At 34.3% G+C, this 21,604-nt stretch overlaps 1 protein-coding gene across 2 annotated transcripts; it reads right to left on the minus strand.

Moving 5' to 3' along the window:
- Positions 467 to 11,485, minus strand: LOC109352394 (acylamino-acid-releasing enzyme-like). 2 transcript variants are annotated; one of them, XM_019594369.1, is made up of 18 exons: positions 11,266 to 11,485; positions 10,717 to 10,898; positions 9,778 to 10,081; positions 9,220 to 9,441; positions 8,917 to 9,138; positions 8,754 to 8,836; positions 7,447 to 7,580; positions 5,552 to 5,703; positions 5,378 to 5,460; positions 5,167 to 5,288; positions 4,987 to 5,065; positions 4,563 to 4,740; positions 2,870 to 2,930; positions 2,606 to 2,728; positions 1,447 to 1,644; positions 1,122 to 1,190; positions 954 to 1,030; positions 467 to 873 (listed from the first exon to the last, which is right to left on the minus strand). In XM_019594369.1, exons 1-18 carry the CDS (start codon positions 11,427 to 11,429, stop codon positions 810 to 812), a joined length of 2,517 nt encoding a protein of 838 aa, XP_019449914.1. In that variant the 5' UTR covers positions 11,430 to 11,485; the 3' UTR covers positions 467 to 809. The 2 variants fall into 2 exon arrangements, with proteins under 2 accessions (XP_019449914.1, XP_019449915.1); XM_019594370.1 differs by having other exon boundaries at positions 7,447 to 7,585; positions 8,754 to 8,822; positions 11,266 to 11,483.

A 21,604-nucleotide genomic window follows, 5' to 3' on the forward strand; every position in this document is an offset into this window, starting at 1 on the left:
GTAACTAACTTTAGGTTAGTTATTTTCTATTTCATAATTGTTACTTGATGAGTGCTTACTCAATCCTATTTATAGGAGAATAGAGGCACATTAGGGCATAACTGTTTTGTACAATCAGTTTTGCCATCTGGCAATATTAACTATTCTAATATATGGTTAAAAACATTTCAGAAATTTAGTTAAGCAAGATATGGCCCATGAAACTCATTTATCATAATCAAGCAGCACTTCCAATAGTTTTCAGTCCAATCTCTCATAAGCAAACCAAACACATTAGATTGACTACGATTCTATTAAGAAATGATTGTTTAAAGAGAAATCCCTACCTCTTTTGCAAACTCCAAGTATCAAGTAACTAATCTCAGCACTAAGTCTCTCCGAGCTTAAAGGGTACCATATGTAACAAGTTGAATACTCATGATATAATTGCACCAAATTTAGGGAGAGTTTCTTGCTTAAAAAGATAAGGGAACTTGCAATTAGATTGGTTCTCCAATACTCATAGTAGTTAGGGATTTGATTTTTTACTTTCTATATAGTTCAAAGATATCTCTCACGCATTTCAAATTGAAATTCTCTCCTTAGGTTAGGCTGTTAAGCAACTCTGATGTATGCACACAAAAGTTAATTCAAGGGTGTTGCTGATCTCTCATAAAACCAACAAGTCAGAAAAAGAGTTGTCGCATACCGATCAATATAGTTCGCGGCTCCACTTCCTTTTCTAAATGCAAAACAAAACAATATGCTCCAACAGCACTTGAAAATTCAGCAATTCATATGATATACAATAACCATTGTGGAAATGCTGTTCATTTGCAATACTTTTTGAACCACACCCCAATGTTAAGGAAGCTTTCAAAGTCAGATTGTGGCCTGCACAAAAATAAGAAAACCATATTATCAATTACAGTTATATTTAGACTAAAGGGAGATATTTATGTGGGTATGTTTACCTTTCAATTCCATGAACATCATTGGGAAACACGATGACTTTATGTTGTACACCTTTCTCTCTCAATGCCCGTGCATACTACAGATTTAAATAATATGATTTTTATATCATAAGCTCTAGTTTAAAAGCGAATCACCATATCAAAACTTAGACTCAGACGAATACTTACTTGCAGTCCATTTGTAACTGGAACACGGAGATCTTGTGCACCTAATAGTAAAAGGGTTGGTGTTTTTACCTGTTGATATCATCAAAATATTTATGATGTTAATGACAGAATTTAACTGCAAGCAGAATGAAATGTTATAAATATGAAGGAGGGAGAGGAAATAATGAATAAATTAAATTAAATTTCATAGAAGTACAGGCATGTAGAAATTATTTTTTCTAAATGCTTATGCAATTACTAATTTCTAATTGATTGGAACGTGCTTAAAACACACAAAAATATTAGTACATTTCAATAATTGAGAAGTTTATTTTGGTGAACAGACCTTTGAGATGTGTGAAATAGGAGACTTGCTATAAAATTGAGTTAGATCCTCTGCCGATGGTGCTTCAGTAAACCTCTCACTTCCCATGGTCCCATAGGTTTCAGCATAGCACCAATCAGGGATATCACTTGTACCAACCATCAGTGCAAGGTTACAAACAGGGTTTCTAGCAGCTGCAGCAACAAACTTCTCTGGTGCCTAAAGCAATTAGAAAGACACAATAAAACTGTGAACAATGTTTAAACAATAGCCATAACTACGTTGTAAATAAAACAGTGAAAACCCAAAATGTCTAGAAGACAAAGTTACAGCAACCCATGTGGATGTGCCTATCATCAATGAATTTTTCAGTTCCAATCTCCCCGATTTCCAGTTTCAGGTTGACAGACACTTGGGTCAATTGGCAACCTAAGTCAATGGGCAACCTAAGTCAATGGGCCTAGGTTCTGGCAAGTTTACAGTGACACGTGGAAGAAAGGGAGAAATTAGTTATGCAATAATGCATAAGGAAAAAATTAGTTATAGAAGGGATTGGATTATTGGGTGATTTTTGGGTTTGAGACTTGGGCTCTCAATTCTGGGAATTGGTGAATTTTCTTTCTATGGTTTATGCAATTCTTAGAAGGTCGAATTGCCTTCCTCTGAAGGCATAGAACTGTGAGGCTAGATTATTCGGGAAGAAATATACTTTTGGGTTCAAAATTTCAGACCCAAGCTCAAATTCCTCTTGCCCAGGTGTTGATGGAAGGTCTGACTGGTCACTGGTGACGACTGAACCACTGAACCAACAAAGTATTGGTCAAGGAGGGGGTGGTAGTTGAACCATGCTGTTGAACCACCACGTGAGTTGTCTGATCAACTGCTCAGGCCAACAAATGTTAAAGAAAATAGCAATGGCAGTGGCTGGCCTCTGAAAATGGGAGGCATAGGCTGCAGAGGTGTTGATGGACAACAAGACTGGTGGTGGCTGAGGTAGCTTGGCGGTCTCAATGGTCGGGGGTGAGAAGATACTATCACCTTAACTGCAAAACTTCCCTATTGTATGCATAAAGCCAATGAGTTCTTTGGATTTTACTCAATTGTCGATGAGAAAAGGATCAAGATAATGTTATTAAAGGCTATACGAACATTTGTATCAAAGTATGTGGACTTAACATACCTGGCCAATCAAGTGAGTTGTCAGAAATCCACCATGTGAACCACCTAGCACTGCAATCTTTGATGGACTGGCAAGCCCCAAGTTAATTACATGATCAATGGCATTGAGTACATCCTTGACATCCTGCACATGACAAACAAAGATCAAGATCCAACTCCAACAGCAAATAAGTTCATAATAGTTTGAAACTTGCTTACAAAGTTGAGCTGCAATCAGAAAAACAATAATAAATTCAAGAATTAGAAGTAAATAACCAATAAGTACCTGAGAACCAATTTTCCCTAGAAGAGATTGTAAGGCTTCCTCACCAAATCCTAATGAGCCTCTGAGAAATAATATCACGTAAGAAACTTTGAAAAAAACTAGTACCAGACATTTCTTAACTATAAATGTATATCTAAATAGACTTCAAGCCATGTGGGATCTATTGTAATTTCATTACAGTGAAGGCAAATGACAGTATAATTCTAATAAAAATAAAAGCATTTTGGATTTAACAAACTTATTCTAAGAATATAAGGGTTACTCTAATTGTTAGTGTGTTGGACTTGTACTAGTAGTACAAATACTTGTCCAAATTATTAATATAATTAGGCTAGGGCATGGAATCACATGAGTCTAAGCATATTATTCAAAGTATCCTTTTATTCTTTCTTTTCTATCTAAACCCTATAATCTCAACACTTGTGGCAACCACAACCATAATACAGGATAGCCAATAGCATGCTATAGCACACAGTGGTACGTCTCTGCAACTGGTAACTATGGCTGGCACATCATATTGTGTTTTCATCTAGCAGAGCGAGTGGCTGAGACTGACCAAACTGCAGTCCAGTAGAAGGCATCACGGCTGCTTATGTTATCAGGGCCAAAATCCTTTGTTTGCCTCACCTTTTTTCATTCTGATTTTTGTGCATTTATACATGAAGTATAAATTATTTGTCTATTTCTTGCTGACTTTTTGCATTTATAATAATTGCAAATTAAACATTGTATCTACTATCTTCAGTATATCAGCCATCCCACTATCCGGTATGATTTACTTTGGGACCTCATTAGTCAAATGATAGGGAATTTTAAGAATCTGAGTCTCTTTTGCACTTGCCTTGCTCTATTCTTTTGTCTACTTGTACAGAGACGCATTTATAGTCTATTGATCCTTCTAGGGTGATTTTGTTCATCCTTTATTCTATGGTGAAGTAATTTTTGTACTAGAGGGCATAGTAGAAATAATGGTAATGTATGTTGTAGCTTCACATGTGATGCAAACTTTAGAATAAGTTGCTCATCTATTCTTACATTGTTTTGATGGCGTTTTTTTGTCTAGTCCACTATCTCATTTTTGTTGAATGCTGGGTGTGCTCTAGATACTTGGACAATTTTTTAAGACTAGCTTCAATGATTTTGGTAGAAGAAAAGTCAAGTCTTTGTGGCCATGTGCAATCTATGCTGCAGTAGGTGACATGTTTTAAGAAGATTTAATTCGATTAGCAGCTGATTTGGGATAAAATTAGGTGATTGGATTTTACTTGGTTTAATAAAAACCACATGATCATTTGAAAGTGATTTCCCTAACAAATGATATGTAAAAGGTCTGGGAAGTTTTGCTTCCTTGATGTTTTTATATATTTCCTCTTTTGTGTTCTCTTTTTATGTTAAGAATGAAACCTTATCCTCATAACCCTTTGCAATTCTCTTCTTTTCGTCTTACCGAAATTCTTCTTTTATCAACACAAAATCAAATAAAAATCCAAGCCTGTAAATGGAACTCCACATAAGCTAACTCCAGGTCTACAGCACATTACTTTATAGACCCAGCCCAAGCCACAGATTACTAGGGTATACTAAAATCTCCTAGTACTTATATGTATCAGCATCAGTGTGAGAAGAAGAGTCATCAGGAATATAAAAAATCAGGTATTGACCAAATGCTTGCACATCAAGGGGATATCATTACCTGTAGTTTACGATCAATAAACTATATCCAAGCGCAGAAAGAAAAGCCAATGACTTAGAAAAGCTAGTCAACGAGGTAGTGTGTGGTCCCCCGTGAAGGATCACAATTAATGGATCACATGTGTCACTTTTCTTAGCTTTTGATGACACAAATATAGTTTCATAAGGTTTATGAGCACCTGAAATTGAAGATGAAATAAAACAGCAAAAGATCAGAAATGAAAAATCAATTCCTCGAGAATTTTTTTAGTATTTTAAAATGTGTATCCTCGTAACCAAAAAAAAGCAATATCATTACCACACATGTAAAGGGTTACTGAGAGTCACACTATTTACTCTGTCAAATTGTACTAATCAGAACATAAGAGCTACATTAAGAAAGATCTGTGCATCTAATAGTACCCAAAAGACCCCAAGTCAAATACCTTTCATTGGGCTCACAGAAGCATCCTTCACTGAGATCTTCATTACACTGAACTTAAGAGAGGACGTCAAAGATCTAACCTGCAACCAAAATCCAACGGTACACTTTGAGCATATAGGATTGTTATTATTGCAAAAGTGACCCATACGAACATTCCAAAAAGAAAACTAACTAAAAAGACCTCATCAGAGCATTTGAATATGGGATCTGATACATCTGACCAACTCCATTCATTATTATCATTTTCCTTCTCTACAATGACCCCATACTTGACTTGAGGAACATCTACTGGACTGCTAGAAACTGCATAAAGTTGAACACATTGAAATAAAGTAACACATGTCTGCACTTTAACAGGCCAAGTCAAAGACAAGCTGAGCAATCAGTGTTACCAGCAAGAATATTGTTCCCATCCAAGGAAAGAAGATTCCACGAGAAATTTGAATCGGTAGGGGTGATGCAGAATACTTCTCCACTGTATTTAATGAAAATGTATGGAATTGTCATTATGATTTGCATAAAGTTTGCACAAACAGAACAAAATGCATCCCTTAAATCATTGTTACCTCAATACATTGACAGAAAGTAAAACTTGACTGCTGTTCCAGATAGAGGATATAATCATAGTGTAGCCATCAGAAAGCCATGGACTACTAAGGATACTGAAACAGTAGAGTCCCGGGAAGCAGCCATCCTCAGCACACATCACAACTGCAAGCTTCGGAGATTAACATTGATACAATAATCAAAATAGTTAATTATAATTTTTTCAAAAAAATAAAAAACACTTACCATGCAGTAAACAAGATCTAAAATCAAATTTCATGCTTGTGTTATTATTCTATTTCTGCACTTGACTCGGTAACTAAATCTTGTTTCTTACTCTTTCTTGTTCAGAATACTATGTTACCTCCAACAACAAGAGGTAACTAGAAGTTGATGGTTCACAGGCTAATGATATAAACTGCAATTTTATTTGTAGAACAATGGAGGCTAGCTCCTTAAAATCAATGATATCAGTGATATAGCTCTATAGTATAAACCAGTATGTTAGGACTTAGGAACAGCTGAAAAGAGTAAAAAAAGGAGGCACAATGCATGAGGCTCCCACCTAGTGGGATCTGGGGAGAGTAGATATATGCAGCCTTACCCCTGCAAGCAGAAAGATTATTTCCAGGATTTGAATCCATGACCTCATGGTCACTAAACAACAATCTTACCATTGCATCAAGCTCACCCTCTTAGCTGAAAACAGTAAGAAAGGAAGAAAATACAAGGAGCTTCTGCTGTAAATACAGAAGCCAAGACCTCTTTGTCTCCTCTTTATGCCCCTCAAATATTTGAGTATCCTTCCCCCAAATCTTCCCTCTATCAATTCACCCTGTGCCAGATCATAGGTGGTTATGCACAGCATCTCTCTTTGGTCCTTCAAATGTGATTCCAAGTCTTCCCTCTCTCCTTTCACCTTATGCCAGATCACCAGTTGGTTATGCACAAGATTCTCTCTCTTGTGGACCCTCCTGAGCCTCACTAGTGTTAACAAACATCATGCTTGGTCCAGTCTTATTTGCATCTTGTAACATTCCGTTATTTTTCCTCAGACACCAGCATCTATTTCTTGTGCTTTCTAGAATACTCCTCCAAAATTAGAGGTGGATCAGAGACCCAGTCCAATATTACCCAAGGCTGCAAATCTTGTAATGTGAAGCTTTTAGGAACTGACAAACGAAGATAACATCAAAGGAAAATGTGAAGGTCAAGTAACAATCATATATTTCAGTTTCCCAGTAAGACTACAATATCACTTAGAGTCTGATACCCTAACCCGGATCTCCGATCCAGGTAAGAGTTCGAGATTTGGATATACAGCACATAAATCCAATATGCTAGTTTCAAGTATGTTTGGTGCACATTTCTTACTGCATACTTCCTTTGGAGCATCACAACACCAGCAATAGACTGAGCCCCTTCAATTACTAGTCTCAAAGATAAATTATTTATAACAATTGTGTGGTTTTTCAGGAGATTTTGAGGGAGCATCTTTTCAGAAGAGGGTGGGCCTTGACGGAACTGTAAGGTTGTTTGCCTTATGACCTGGAGGTCATGGATAAAAATCCTGGAAACAACATCTTTGCTTGTAAGGGTTACATCTACCATCCTCAGACCCCACTAGGTGGTAGCCTCATGCACTCGGTCGCCCCTTTATCTTTTAGGGGATCAATTTACATCAGTGAAATATAGACTATAATACTTAACATCTATAACACCTGGATACTTCAAAAATGGAAAAGTATTGCTGTCATAATACCGATATGTGATATCGATATGTGTATCATACATCCAGATTTGTACTCAAGATGTAAAAATCAAAAGCAGAACAAATAAAAAAGTCTGAGCAACAATAAATCATAAACATCAACGGCGACCATTCAGATAAAAGTGAGCACAAATGAGAGCCTACCACATCATAAACTTTTCTAGATTGGGACATCTTCATATCACTAGACCAATCTATTCTATGAAGTGAATTTGTTGCAGAGTGGGCTCCAGAATCAACTGAACTTCTTGCCGACAAAAACACAAGAAACTTTCCATCTGGGCTGGTAGAAAATTCGTGTACAAGAATCATGATCATTGCAAACAAATTCACATAGTTTTTACTTTTTACTAGTGACTCATTAGCTTTAATTTCTATAAATGGATGAACAAGTGTGGTGAAACTGAGGTGTTTAACATTTAAGAAAAATTAGAATAATTTGGTCTAACTCCACCACAAAAGCTAGCTCAAGGTGGAGGGTTACCCAACTGATGTGAGACTTCGCAGGCACTGACTAAGAAGAAAGTTGGAACTTGAAATGATTGCACATAGTTTTTGATCAATTAAGTTGTCACACACCTTGTCCATGAAAAAATCATAATGGTGAAAATTTGTTGGTTTTAGGAATATATCTTTGTAAGAGTTTTTTCTTCATATTCTTCATGTTAAATAATTGGGCCTATGCTAGACCACAGGAGGAAGGTTTCCCAAGTTAATATAAATAGTTCATCCCATACACATTCAACCAATGTGAACTAGCTTTTAGGATGGAGTGAGACCCAATTACTCTAGTAAGGTATCATGGTCTTTCACAGTGTTGAGCCACCCATAAATATCTAGTCATGAGCATGAGGTGGTGTGTCAAGTTTTATGAAGCCCCACATTGGTTAAATATGTGACAGATGAATCATTTATAATATAACTTGGGCAACCCTCCCCTTATGAGCTAGCTTTGGGTGGATTTTGGCCCAATTACTCTAACACGTCATGTATTGCCACAATAGTCTACAAGGGCCAGTTAAAAAGGATAAAAGAAAAAACAATAGAAATTAGAAGCAGATACCATTTCAACTGAAACTATGAAAATCAGTTTCTAGGTATTATTCATTCTACTTGAACAAACATGCAACATACTCTCAATGTTATGTGCCCAGTACCAATTACAAAGCCGTTGTCTGAATTTGGAATTAACAACCCAACTTTCTACCATCAGAGTCCATAATCAGATGAGACTGGCGACTGCCAACCAATCATTGAAGAGCAATCACTTAAGGCTGGTAACCCCTTAACCTTCATTATTAGCTCACTTTTTTATTATCTAGTCATCAGTCCCTTACTTGCATACAAAAAACTGGGAAATAGTAGCAGGCTTTCTTTGTAAAAAGAAGAAAAAAACAAAGCCTGACCTTGATTTGTTCTGGTTAAAGACTGAGAATGTGAGTATAGATTACCTGAACCGTGGAAAGAAAGCACTATTAATGGTTTGTGTAAGGTTAAGTGCCTGGACATCTTCAGTTGAGCTACATCAGCACAACTTTGTAATTAAACTCAGAAAAACCAAACTTACCAATAAATACTCACTATTACAAAAAAAATCAATCTGAAGTGACTTACTGAATATCAGTTTTATTAGCTTGTGACTCATTATGGTGTGGTGCTTTCACAGCATACAATGCACATGGCCTGTTATAACAGTACTTAATACCAAGTTTTCTTATCACAAATGACCATCCAACAAAAACCAAATATTGTTCTAAGCCTTTAGTTGATGGAGCCCACACAACTTGTCCAACACTCAAAGATTTGTCTATTCCTTTGACCGCTTGTACCTCTCCGCTGTAAAATCAATATTCCAGTTAGGATTTTCTATCTAAAAATATGCTATTTAATATTGAATTAATATGATGTATACAAAACCTGGTGATGTTTATGACAAATAGTGCAGGTTGCCTCTTGCCTGCATATGTTTCTCCCCACTCCTCCTCCCAATCCCCTTGACCTTTCCAACTTCCAGTATCATTGTCCGTTGACCCACCTTTCTTGTATCCCAGACCATTGAATGCCGGCTTTGCAGGGGTTGGCTCCTCAGCTACATATGCTATACTAGTTTCATCTGAGTTCCAAGAAATTCCTTCAAACCTATATGACAGAATAAGACACTGGTTCTCAATGCAGGAGTCTGAAGTACCGCTAGTAGTATAGTTACATCTTGTACGGCATGTGGCTTTACTTCTAAGTTTACAATATGGTGAAACACTCAAAATCAAACAACTATTTCCAGACACAAAATTGCCAAAAACAGTACCAGACTGGCATTGAATAGTATAGAAAAATAACAAAGAGAAAAAATTAAATTATAGTAATTTATCCTCTTATTTTTTGACAAGGGATTTAAAACATGAAAACTGATTTCTATATCAAATCAAATTAATTCCAGTATTAATAATTCCAAACATAACCATCCTTCTAAATTACCATCCATCAGTGTAAACTGAACCATGCACCGACTGCGCAACATGGAACTCCTTCTCCACATGAGACTGACTCCATATTTCAAAGCGACAAGGGCCTTCACTCTCAGGGTTTCGAACTACTAGAAGCTTCGAGCCAGAAGGGGACGAAACCATTGTGGACACTCCAGACATCGCTATGGGAAACGGAGCCCACTGGAATCTTACAGAACCATTGCTCTCCTTGGAAATGGTTGAGGAAAGAATGAATTTCCTTCTCTTGTTCGCCAAAACATCTGGTTGGCTGATAGAAAACATTCCCTGAGAGACTGGTTGTGCAGCAAAAAAAAAAACAATTATGAAGTGAACCATTAACAATATATCAGCAGCTACTAACCATCATAAGTTAGTTGAGAGTTCAGTTAAAGTAGTTTCTGCAATTTTGTTATTCTTTGTAGTACACTTAGTTTAATGTTTTTTGCATCATGTGACAAGGTCTATTGTAAATAGCACTATTTTACTACCTTCATAAACAATTCTAACTCAACTTTGTCTAAATGTGGAGTAATTCTTGTGTATTCTACGATTATTATGGTTAATCCAAAACAAACATAATGCATGGACTATATAACCATACAGGCCTTCAGATTATATTAAAATATTATTTAATAAATAAAACATCAAATCTTAGGTTTAATAACAATACTTTTGCACAAGGTTTTAAATTGCAGTCTACAATCACAGTTGACGTTGTAATATTGTGGTTTTTTGTAGTCTCACAACTTCAGCCACATCAACCGTATGTTCCTATCATTGTCAACAACACAGTATACCTATGATTGTAATTTAGACGCAGGTTCTAGGAGTATATTAGAACTTAGAATTTCTCCTCAACAAGGAACCACTTGGAGTGTGTTTGGAACTAAATTGAACCACGGAAGATTAAGAAAACGCACTCACTCACCACCGTTGTCAGAATTGAAAATCCAAGCCTTGTCAATGTTGGAAATGTTGGTAAATTGTTGAAGCAACTTAGACTGAACTGCATATTCTTCCTCTGTCCATTCGTCTAACCCCAACGGGAATTCCTTGTGCGCAGTAGCTTTTGGATTTTCCATGGCCAAAGAAACGGTTGAAAATCCTTTGCTAGGGATTATAAAAACATAAAACAAAACACAAATGGTGGTGAGGATAATAATCTAAATTTCGTAGCAAAACGTGAACAAGGACACGGTTAAAAACAATGTATTTGAATTTGATTAACTAATTTTGCTTTAGCTATATACTAAAGAAAAACGTAAAACAAACTGAACTCTCTTAGAACTTAGCATAATTATATTCCCAAGAAAATTAATCCTAAAAATGAGGTCCGTAGGTCTGTTTCCAATTTGGATTTTGGAGGGAAAGAAAAGACTTCAGAGTCATGTCACAAATGGATTTTGACTCTAGTTACTTCCTTCCGAAACCCGACTCGCAAACTGCGGTTAGAGAAGAGAAGTGTTGCGTGACTTACGTGATGAGAGAAATGGGTGTGATTATTGAGTTGAGAATGACAGTGGAAGGGAAATGTGTTGAGTGATAATAATGAAGAGGGAGGAAATCTCGGAGGGATTGAGATGACCAATGATACCTCCAATTCCAGTTGTTGGGGCTTATGCGAACCATTTTCCATGCCATTGATATTTTATTTACGTTTGTGGCATATTCTATCTTTATGTTTGTACAATGGATAGTTTTAATATCAAGTATCTACTACTAGATGATGTTTTGTGGGTAGGTGTCCCTCTGTAAGGCCAACCTTCCTACAAGAAAGTAGAAACCCAGGCTTCCTAATAGAAACCCAAGCCTGATATTTAGATTGGGGCTGTTAACTTGAGAATTGAATTTCAATGGAATATATAATTATATATTGGGTATGCTTTTTTTGTTTAACTAAGCAAATCACACCTATAGGTAAGGAATTGATCACATTAGGAGTGTATGGTTATCTCTTCCAACAGTTGTCACTTCCAAGAATCAAACATTTAACATTTTTAGTTTATGTGGGGATCCAACGAGATATTATACCACTTAATCAACGTCTTGCTGGTATATTATGGTATGCTAATATGAATACTCTCTTTTAAATGAAGTAAGATTTTAGTATTGTATTTCCAAAAATTTACTATCTATATTAGAAAAGTGTTTTTCACTAAAAAGCTTAAAACATTCATATGGTTTCACCTCGTCTATTGATGACCTTACACTAATACACTCCTTCGAATGAGAAACAACATTAAAATTTCCCAATATGCATCAAGCTCCATCACCATGTAACAATTTTACTATAAATAAGTTTTCCCATGATCGTCTCTTTCACACCAAATCACAAGGAGCTTATACATTCACAATAAAAACTATAGAACCATTAACTCGTTCTAAACAAACTCCATCAAAATATTTGTTGGTAAAGTTGAGCCGCCACAAAAGCACCTCAAAATTCCACAAATTCGAAAGTCCTTGTGACCGCCCAACAGACAACACATACAACTAATCATAAGATTTGGATCCAAAGGTTCACATAGTTTGATATATCATATTAATAGTACCAAGACTAGTGGCCAAAGGCATCCTCATGCATCATGTGATCGGGTATCTAATGTGTGAAGGTCGAGTACCTAATACACCATGGTCGAGTAACTAATGTGCCATATAGTTGAGTGCTTGATGTGCCATGGTCGAGTACCTGATGCACCATGGCCGAGTACCTGGCCGAATATTTGATGCGGCATGGCCGAGAACCTTGATGTGGCTAGGTGGACTATGTCAAGCCCGATATTGTCAAGCATCAACAAGCCATCACCAAGGCAAGACATACATGTACCAAGCACCAACATGCAAGCAGAAGCACCAATGACCAATAGATTTCTAGTGATAAATATGCAACTCAAGGAACATGTTTTTTACCAAGTAGAGATAGTTATTTTGGATTTTCCTTTTAGAAGATAGTTAGTTAAGGTGGTTACTTTCAATGTTTCTATATATGTAAAGTTTATAACCAAAGCATTTTCTACAATGAAAAATGCCTTTTATCATTTCTATTCTTTTCTCTTTGATTTTTAAGATGGTATCATAGCAAAGATTGTTCTGATTCGTCTGTTTCTTGTTCTCCCACTCATAAACTTTATCTGATTTTTTCCTTTTCTCTTCTGCATTATCTTTCTTTTTTCCAATTCGATTAATCTGATGATTTTGCAAAGTATGGTGAATCAAAGCTTCAAAGATTACAATGTCAATCCTTCTAATCCATATTTCTTTCACTTTAATAAAAATCCTACACTCTAATGGCTAGAATTATCATTCATGACCAAACCCCCCTCTTCTAATTATCCATATTTCTTTCATTCTACAATGTCAATCTTTCTAATTTCCCCTTGTAGAGCAATAAAATATAGCTTCTCCATCAACACTAATGACCAAACCTCCCTCTTTTTTACCCTCCCACTCAACCCCTTTATATTATAAGCATGTGTTTGGTATGAATAATGTTTTTAGTTTCAGTTTTATAAAATGTGAGATTATAATTTGTTAAGATTATAATCTGTTTACGTTTTGGTATATTAGCTGGAAACTGAACATAAACTAATCTGTTTTTTTTGTAAGGTAAAAATATTGTTTTTTACATAGTAAATTACAGAAAATGGTATGAGGTTATTTGTTTATGTTATGATTGGTTATTTGTTACACTATTCTTTAAACAACATTTTTGTAATATTTACCATAATATATTTTTACTATAATTTTTTTAATTTTTAATATTGCATAACAATAGCTAAAAAATATATTAAAATAAAATACAATATAAAAACTAATATCAATATTAAAAAACAACATGACACACAAATAAATAGAAGTTGCTAAATTTGAATTACACAATTCACAAAATAAATAAGATACAAATGTCAAGTTTTATGATGGGTAAGGGTGAAAACATGTCAGACTGCCTATCAAGGGCCTATTACCTAATCTATAATAGGCTAGGTCCCCGAATAACTCAGACTCATGCTTTTTAAAAAGCCTATTTAGCTTAACAAGTCAGACTTTATGTCATTTAAAGGGTCTATTAACCCTAACAGCTGACCTATTTAGTTATATTATATTACAATGTTGAAATTATACTATTTTAGTATAAGTAATATTACCATATATGTAATTTTAATATAAAAATGTTTAAAAATATAATTTAATTATTAGAGTTAGATGAGTCTAGCCAAAAGTCGGCATATTAGCCCATTTAAATGTAGATATGGTGATCTATTTCATGACTATATAGTATATAAGACCTTTAAATAGACTTACAGGTCATACCAGACTTTTAAACAGGTCAGACCTATGCTTTGAATTTTTTTATACAGACTATCCAGACTCGTGCTCCTATATGTTATTTAGGCTCGACCTGTTTAAGGCAAAGTCTGGTCTGGTCTGGCATGTTTTCACCCTTAATGATGGGGTAAAGTGAGAAGTGGAAAAATAAAAAAAATAATAAGTTAACCCAAAATAATTCAACTCATGATTTTGAAGCTTCTACTTTTGGCTTTTTTCTTAAAAAAAAAATGATTTTATATTTTCATTTGGTTGTCAAACAAACATAATTGTACTTTTAAACTTATTTTTCAAAAAATAAGCAAAAACTCTAAAGTTTTCATCCATACCAAACATGTACTAAGTTACAATATTCATGTAAACATCTTTAAAGACACCCCTAGCTAGGGGTGAGCATGGACGGGTTAAGGCTTGTCTTTATCTGACCCTAAATGTTGGTCGGGTCATTTTTTGAACTTGGACTCGACCTTAGACCCGAATCTAACTGGACCATAAATACCAACCGGGTAAGCCTTTAAACTCGAATCCGACCTTAGACCCGATTAAATATAATGTATACTCATTATAGAGTCTTCTCAATATTATGACTATGTAATTTGACATGTAAAATTAATTATATATATATATATATATATATATATTATCAATCATGTATATATGATGAAAAAATTAAAGAATCAATGATACTTTTAATAAAAAAGGTGTCATTACGATGTACATATTTGAATAAAGACACATACAAATATGATGAGTGAGTGACCATGAGATGGGTCCGGTAATGTTTGGCCCATACCCGGCCCTAAATAGTAATCGGTCCAATTTTTGAACCCGAACCTGACCTAGATGAAACTCTATTTGGACTCGACCATAATCAAGTCGTACTAGGTGAGCGGATAGGGTCGGGTCCTGCTCACCCCGACCTCAAGCTTCTTTATCCCTCTTCTACATCACAATTTCTCTCAGTGGTATCCTCCTCCAACCCACCCATAGAAATTCTTTTTTCCCTCAATAATACTGGCTAACAGTGTTAGTTCTCAAAATGCCCACAATATGGCTACTTGTGCCAATTCTTTTCCCTCAATACTGACTACCAATGTCAGCTCTCTAAATTCCCACAATTTGGCTGCCTATGCCAATTCTTAGGACCACAAAAAGAAATGGAGAGAAGTTTGCCGAAAATGCATCAGCGGAAAACATGAGGGAGAAAAAAAAGTTGAATGAAAGTACATTCAACTTGAGATAAGTTATAATGATGGGAGAATGCATATATTTATAATATGAGATTTTTCCCATGTTCCTCATCTCTTCAATGTAAGACTTGAAACTTAATTTTTTTTTAAAACTTTTCTACGTGGGACTTGAGAGTTTTTTAAATTAAGCACCAAAAAGTTCATATTAATGATTTTCAACAAATCAAGTTCCAACACCACCTCTATTTGAACTACTCACACCATGTGAAACTCCTTAAAACATAGCTAAAGGCTGGGGACTATAATGTATTTGGTCATGTGAATATAGAAATTAATAAGTTGACATCTGATATTTCAGGGTTGGAGGATAAGGTAGGACTAGTTGTATTTACAAATGAGGAGCATGATATTAGGAGGATAAAGATGGCTTAGTTGTGGCACTCAATGAAAAATAGAGAGAGTTTGCTTACGTAGAAATCAGTGATTTAAATTGTAGATTGCATCACCTAATGTGGTCGCAATATTATAGTTGTGTGATCACTATAAACGCATCACACCTCAATTGTAGTGTGACTTTGAATCACAGTGATACAACCACATCAGACTGTAACATAACCGCATTGGACTGTATCAAATTCAAATATATTTTTTTAATCGCAAAATAATTCACATCGCAACACCCACAATGACCGCAATCACGAAAATTACAACCACTACCACAATTGACCACAACCATGAATGGTGTGATTTTCAACAAGGTAAAAATATGAAAAATGGTGTTTTGTTGTAGCCATTTGCTTTAGAAGAACTGGAAGATGTGGTAATGAGTTGTGATGGTAGTAAATGCTTGGGGCTAGAGGGTTTTAACTTCTTTTTTAAAAGTTCTGGGAGGTGATCAAGGAGGATGTTTGGGCAATGATAAATGAGTTTTATGTGAAGGGATCTTTGCTTAAGTTTATTCTCTCTTATGTGGCACTCATTCCCAATATTCAGAGTACACAAAAGTTGAGTAAGTATAGTCCTATTTTTCTCTGAATGCAAGGTTAATGAATGTTACTAGTTCAATGATTTCGAATAATTAAGTTTGGGTTCATTATGAGAAGATAATTTTTGGATGGTTCTTAATTGCAAATCTAGTTTGTCTACCATTTGTGTATTTAGGGTTACCTATTGGAACCAATCTTAGAAGAGTTTTTTATTGGCAGGCAGTCATTGACGCACTAAATAAGAAGTTGGCTACATGGAAAGGTAAACATTTATCTTTGGGCTATAAAATTACTCTAGTAAATTTTGTCCTTTATAGCTTGCCAGTTTTTTATCTATCGATCTATAGGCTGCAAAAATATGTTCTGAAGATCATTTTTAGTATTTTAGATATATTTTATATGGGGTGAGAGTGATTCATAGGAAAGTGCTTAGGTGAAGTGGGAAAAGTTGTGAAAGGCTAAAAAGGAAGGTAATTTAAGGATTATGGATTTGAATTTTTTTAATACTTCTCTTCTTTGTAAACAGAGATGGCAATTACTGGATGAACTTAATTGTTTATGGATCAATGTTCTTCCTGCTAGATATAGTAACTTTGATGGGGCACCATTGACAATGGAAAGGGGTTCGCTGTTTGCTACTAGTTCTACATGGTGGAAGAACTTTATAATATAGGTGGGCTTAAAGGTCATGATGACTAGTTTTTCTCTTGTGTGGCTAAAAAGGTTAGCCGGGGTAATAAAACGTCATTGTTTTGGTTTGCCACGGTTATACTCGTACTGGAGATAATTATGTCCGAACCAGAGATATTTATAGGTATGTGGGGCTTACTCTTACAGTGGACATTTTTTCCATTACAAGACTCAAATTTGAGACATTATTTAAGGGAAATCAAACATATATCACTTTATTCTAGGAGGACATGGAGTGGAATTTTCAATCCTATATTTTCCATATATTTATGTTATATTAATGGATTAGGTAAGTTAATATAAGATTGTGGTTATTGACAATGAGTCGTTGGGTTTGGAATTTGGTTTGGGGGAGGGAGGGTTTTTATTGGGAAAACGATTCTATGTAGAAATTTTTGTCTATATTATTCTTGAGAATGGTAAGCTTGATGTTTGGCAATGGGTGGTGGATAGTTGTGTTTTTTCCACTAATGTTATCTTTGGTTTATGAAAGAAAGTAAGAGGAAAAAAATGAAAGGAAAAAGAATAATAGATGAAAGATAAGATGATTTTTTAGTTTGGTTTGAAGAAAAGTGAAGGAAAATGAGTAAATGAAATAGGTTGAATATGTCTCATGATATATATGCTCATTACACATGGTAAAACAAAAATGTTTTTTAATATAAATGATTTGATACAGTAAATATATTTTCCTCAAGTATGTATATATAGTAAATATATGTTCGATAAATTAATTTATTTTTATGAGTATTAAAATTTAAATAATGAAATTTATGCTCTATCTGATTCATGAAAGAAAATGAGAAGAAAAGGAAAGTTGAAAGAAAAAAAAAGGTAATAAAATGAGATAATTTTTTATTTATTTGATTTGAAAGATAAATGAATATAAAGAAAGATGTTAAATATCTCAAATGACATATATATCCTCATTATACTTGGTATAAAAATATTTTTTGAAATTATTTGATTTGATATATTAAATATATTATCATAGTGATTATGTAAATATAATTTTTGAAAATTAGTTTATTTTTATGGGTACTAAATTTTAAATAATAAAACTTAATTTAAATAAAACAATAGTGATAGAATACTTACCAAAAGATACATTGTTAAAAAGTGAGTTTTCTTGGTAGAGAAAAGATTTTAGGTGGGTCCCATACATTTTTTCTCTTCTTTTTATTTTCTCTCCTCAACTAAATAGGAGAAGATTCCATAATCACCTTCTTTTCTTTCCATCCATTTTCATTGAATCGAAACATATCCTAAGTCTTCTTATTCATGTCTAGTTACAAATAATCATAGAAGAACTATGCATGTTGACAATGATATTTCTATTTTATTTAAGCCTTTATAGAAGAATGAAGCTCCAACAAATTTTTTTGACTTTTAATTGGCAGTTTTTTATAAATAAATTGCAATCAAAAGATAATATGGTGAGGGTGGGTATCCATATTAATTTGTTGTGTTCTTTCTATGGTCAAATGAGCGAAAATGTTAATCATTTATTCTTTGTCTGCCCACGATTATTTGGAACTATGAGGCAACTTGGATGGATACTCGTTTGATAGGAGCTACATCCTCAGTATAGAGCTTTATGAACTCCAAACGTCTTTTACAAAATAAAAGACAATCCAAGTTTGGTGCATGTGATGAACTTAGGTTAAGGTTTGTACTTGATAGTAGCTTATTTGTGTGTGAAGTTTTGGAGTATGGATTTTATGAAGAAGGAAATATTATTTTTATATTTAATTTTAAGAATAAAAATATTATTATAAGTATAACTAGAATAATATAATTGTCCTTTTATTATACTTTTTGTCTTGATTTATATAGTATTTTTCTCTCCGATAATAGAGAGAATCTGATTGGAATTTGAGGGGTATTTTCCATATTAGTGTATATGAATCCATCTTACACACGTTAATTAATGCTAGAAGCCTAATACCAATGAAAACTAATGTGATAATAGACCAAGTGGTATTATCCAACACTACAAGTCCAACGCATCAGGCCTCACAGTGAGAAAACTTCTAAAAACTCATTCGGATGTTAACCAACACCGAAAGCTTAATGCTAATGAGAAAGCTCTTAAACATCTATACTATTAATAAAGGGAAAACACAAAATAATTATTCATCATGGTGTAATTTGTGTTTTCCTATTTTGCCCTCAATATCTTTTTATTTCTACCAAAAAACCATATAATATTATTTTCTTATTTTATCCTTATTATCTTCTTATTTTAAAAGTGTATTTAAAAAATTGAGTATTAGACCAATTAAATAAATTCAACCGTAAATTTGGCCCAAAAAATTATATTTGAATTTATAAAATACAAACTATACATTACAAACGATAGGAAAACGGGTTGACAGGCACAACAGTGCATGTCAACACGCTACTGTTAAATAATGTGGAACGTCCATCAGTCCATGACAGAACATAAAATCTCTCAATGGAATAAATATTGAAAAAAATGTATCATGTGTAAAAGTTTTATAACCTATTAGTTATCATCTATCACTTAGTTCTAATTATATTCACTCTTCAAAAAATAATTCAAATAAATAATAAATGTTAAATGATTGTGTATAAATTTTCATACCGATATTATATTAATATTTCACTTATAGTATTGAGGCAAGGCAAGTCCAATATTGATGAGAAAAAACTCATGACATAAAGTAAAAAATGTTACAGGTATTAACTAAAGGGATAAGCCCAATATGACTCTCAGAAAACGAATGGTTTAGTTGTTCCACTTTCTGTATCACATGGTGTCATAATTTAATGAAAAGTTGTTATATACTTAAAAAATTAAAAATAAAATTTATATATTACTTAATATGATATAATTAACTTGAAACATGAGGATATGAAATTTTAGAATGAGAGGATCCGAAGAAAACACTCAAACATGTTACCGATCGCGACATGCACACAAATAAACTCTTGCATTCATTAAACTTTCACTAATGGTTCATGCCATAAATATTGACATATCATATTCATGAGGTATATCATCTAGTTTATTATGTGTTCATGCATTGATCATACATATTATATGTGCATATTAAGCATAACATAATTGTTAAAACATGTATAGGTGTCAAGCATAACATATAAGTAGTTTACCATTTAATCATGTATTAAAATATGATAGTTAATCGATTAACGCGGAGTCTTAATCGATTAACGTGTCTGTTTTCTGTTTTAACTGTTTTCTATTTTAACTGCGTAACTGAAACAACGGTTTGTGGAGCCAAATCCGTTTTGTATAAATTCTGGTAAATTGCAGAAACGTGAAGCATTGCATATCATTGTTAGAAACTATTAGAGATCATATTGTTTACGTGATTTACTGCATTATAGGCAGAAGAGAGGTGCATGTGTGAGAAAGAGAGATTAACATGCTTAGTTGATATTGTTCATGATGTATTGCATGTGGTTTAAATGTGCTAAATCTCATTCATACTTTCTTACATGTTCGTGCAATCTGTATTTTGTATTAACTAGCATACATTCATGATGGCTTGTGTTACTTGAGTGTGGGTTTGTACATTAGGTTTTAGTTTTTGATCTTTATTGTAAAATCCGAGTATAAGTACTCATTCATAACTCAAAGCGTTGTAATTCAAGGATTAGGAAAATCCTAGCTGTGGTTAGGTAAGGTGTTCTTCACAAAGACTTGGAGGTCTTGGAATAAAGAGCGATACCTTGGTTGGGGATAAATCGCGGTAAGAAAGGTTTTCTTGGGGGCGGTTTTGGGAAAGGTCAAACCAAGGGTGACGAAGTTCTTTGGGTTTCAAGAAAGGAGCGTTCGAGTCTTGTAATTGAATTGGTGTATGTAATAATATAATGCTTTCAATTTAGTGAAGAGAAATCTCCCAAGATTAGAAGGGGAGGCCTGGATGTAGGCTTGGATGTAGTTTGCAAGTGGACCCGCAAACGAACCAGGATAAAAATCCTATTGTGCAAGCTGTTCTCTCTCAATCTCTTTTATAATTCAAGTTGTTTTAATTCGTGTATTAAGCTGATATTTTGCATACTGCTACTGTGCCATATCTTTTTTAATTGTGTATAAAAATTTGCATAAAAATATCTGCTGTATCTCTGCTTGTTTATTGGTAACTTGCTGTGCAAGAGGCTAATCTGCCAATTCTGTCTCTGATACGTTTTAATCGATTAAGCCCATTGGTTAATCGATTACCTGGGCTGTTTTTCAGAACCGGATTTTTGCTGCGAAAAGCGGTAATTTATAACTACTACACCTATTCAAACCCCCCTTCTAGGTGTGTCTAGACCACTGATACCTAACAAGTAGTATTAGAGTTAGTACAACGTACTAGCTCAACCGCATACACGTGATCCTAAGGGAATTAAATGGGTTCCACCAATCCCTTTGGCGGTGATGGCGCATCCATTAACCCCCCTGTATTCAGTGGCGAGGGATATGCCTACTGGAAAGTCCGGATAAATCTTTTTATTGAGGCCATTGATTCAGATATTTGGGAATCTATAATCAACGGGCCCTTCGTCCCACTACACTTAGTAGATGACAAACCGAAAGAAAAACCTAAAAGTTTGTGGACCAATGAGGAGTGCAAAAAGGTTTAGTACA

Source organism: Lupinus angustifolius, chromosome LG07 (assembly GCF_001865875.1).
Source record: "Lupinus angustifolius cultivar Tanjil chromosome LG07, LupAngTanjil_v1.0, whole genome shotgun sequence".
Lineage (NCBI taxonomy): Eukaryota > Viridiplantae > Streptophyta > Magnoliopsida > Fabales > Fabaceae > Lupinus > Lupinus angustifolius.